Below are 1695 nucleotides of genomic sequence, written 5' to 3' on the forward strand. Positions count from 1 at the left end.
GAGGACGGTATGTCATTGGAAAATAGTTTTATCTCACCTGTAAGCGACCTATAAATCCCTGTGCATTAAAGTCATTGGAATCTTAATCGATTTTTGCTACGTTTTATTTATTAAATAGCCTAGAATTCCAAGCACGGTGCTTGTAACAGCACAGGCAAATGGGAAACATTAAGGATTAACCTTCCAGAAAAGCTTTGACTCTCATTCGACGCTTATTACTAGCATAGCCTATGCTTGATATTTAGGCTAAGTTTGAAGATTTTGTTTAGCCTAACTTATACGATATTCACAGCTTTTTTTCTTATAGGCTACTGTACAGTACTTTCTAGTAAACCCAACTTTGCAACTGTCATGTCTTTTATGGGAAATATCAAATGCTTAACTTCTGAAAGCTCACCACCTGATCCTCCCGGAAAAGACGTTCTTCGAATTTATAGCGTCAGGTTCAGTTCATTTGCGGAAATAGTGAAGCTTGTACTTCATGCAAAAGGTATTGAGCATGAAACCGTGAATGTTGAGTTGACAAATAAGCCAAGCTGGTTCAAACAAAAGAATCGTCACGAAAAAGTCCCCGTTATTGAAAGAAATGGTCACATTTTGTATGAATCGAGAATCATTTGTAATTACTTGGATGAATTTTTTCCAGGAAAAAAGCTGACCACCAAAGATCCTCTGCAACGCGCTTTGGAAGAAATAACTCTTCACGAATTTAGCGTCGCAATCTCAGGGTTGTATCAATATATCTTCAGATCAGATGATTCCAAGGAGGCCGAATGCTTAGCTAAAATGAAATCCGGTGTCAATCAAATAATTCCTTGCATTGAAAATGGAAACCCTTTTATATGTGGTGATCAACCAGGCATGACTGATTACATGATTTGGCCACATCTGGAAAGAATAGAATTACTTGCAACGTCACTGATCAGTGGTCAGCCTTTGCTTCAAGAATACGTTAACAGAATGGGAAAAGATGAAAGTGTGATTGCATGCCGAGTCCGTGGAAAGATGCTGAAAACATTTTACGAGCTGTATGCTGCAGGAAAGGGTGATTGTGATTATGGTCTTGAATGAGCACAAACTGACTTTCTCGAAAACAAACTATTTCAGCCTATAGACCTAACAACTTTTTTTCTCTCAAAACGGCAAAAACAAATACGTAACTAGACTTGGCGTTAAGAAAAACTCAAAAACTGAAGACAATGAGCAAAAGGAAATAGAAGAACTTCTTATTCTTGTCATCACAAGCACACAAGATGGTGGTCTAAATTTATCTGAAAGAAAGCAGTAAGCTCGTCTGCAGATGTTGGATCATAGTAAAAAACAACTGATTTGCTGTCTAGGCTACAAAAAAAGAAAAAACAATTTTATTATTTGTCACTAATTTGGTCGAAATCATCTTTACGGTTGATTGCTAGTTAATTTATTTGTTTTCACCTAACATGGTAGAATAAGCATTCATGTGCACTGTAACCCTGAATGGTTTACCATATAGGCTATGTTTACTCTTCTACATAAAAGATTTTCCAAATGACTGCCCATTTTCATGTGACTGGCCCACATGATTAACGTTTTTGACGGTTAAAGGGTTCTTTATCCCTTTGAGTAACTTAAGGTGAATCCCTTTGAAAAACTTTACTTTTTTGTGTTATATACAACAAATCTTGTTTGTTTGACAAAAAAAAAAATTAATCCCCC

The 1695-nt window shown here is 36.4% G+C and overlaps 1 protein-coding gene across 1 annotated transcript; it reads left to right on the forward strand.

Moving 5' to 3' along the window:
* Nucleotides 1-351: 351 nt before the first annotated feature.
* LOC145764422 (glutathione S-transferase omega-1-like) lies at nt 352-1117 on the forward strand. Its single transcript, XM_082576036.1, has one exon. It carries the CDS (start codon nt 352-354, stop codon nt 1069-1071), a length of 720 nt encoding a protein of 239 aa, XP_082432162.1. The 3' UTR covers nt 1072-1117.
* Nucleotides 1118-1695: the final 578 nt, after the last annotated feature.

This window comes from Aplidium turbinatum, chromosome 2, assembly GCF_918807975.1.
Source record: "Aplidium turbinatum chromosome 2, kaAplTurb1.1, whole genome shotgun sequence".
Taxonomy (NCBI): domain Eukaryota; kingdom Metazoa; phylum Chordata; class Ascidiacea; order Aplousobranchia; family Polyclinidae; genus Aplidium; species Aplidium turbinatum.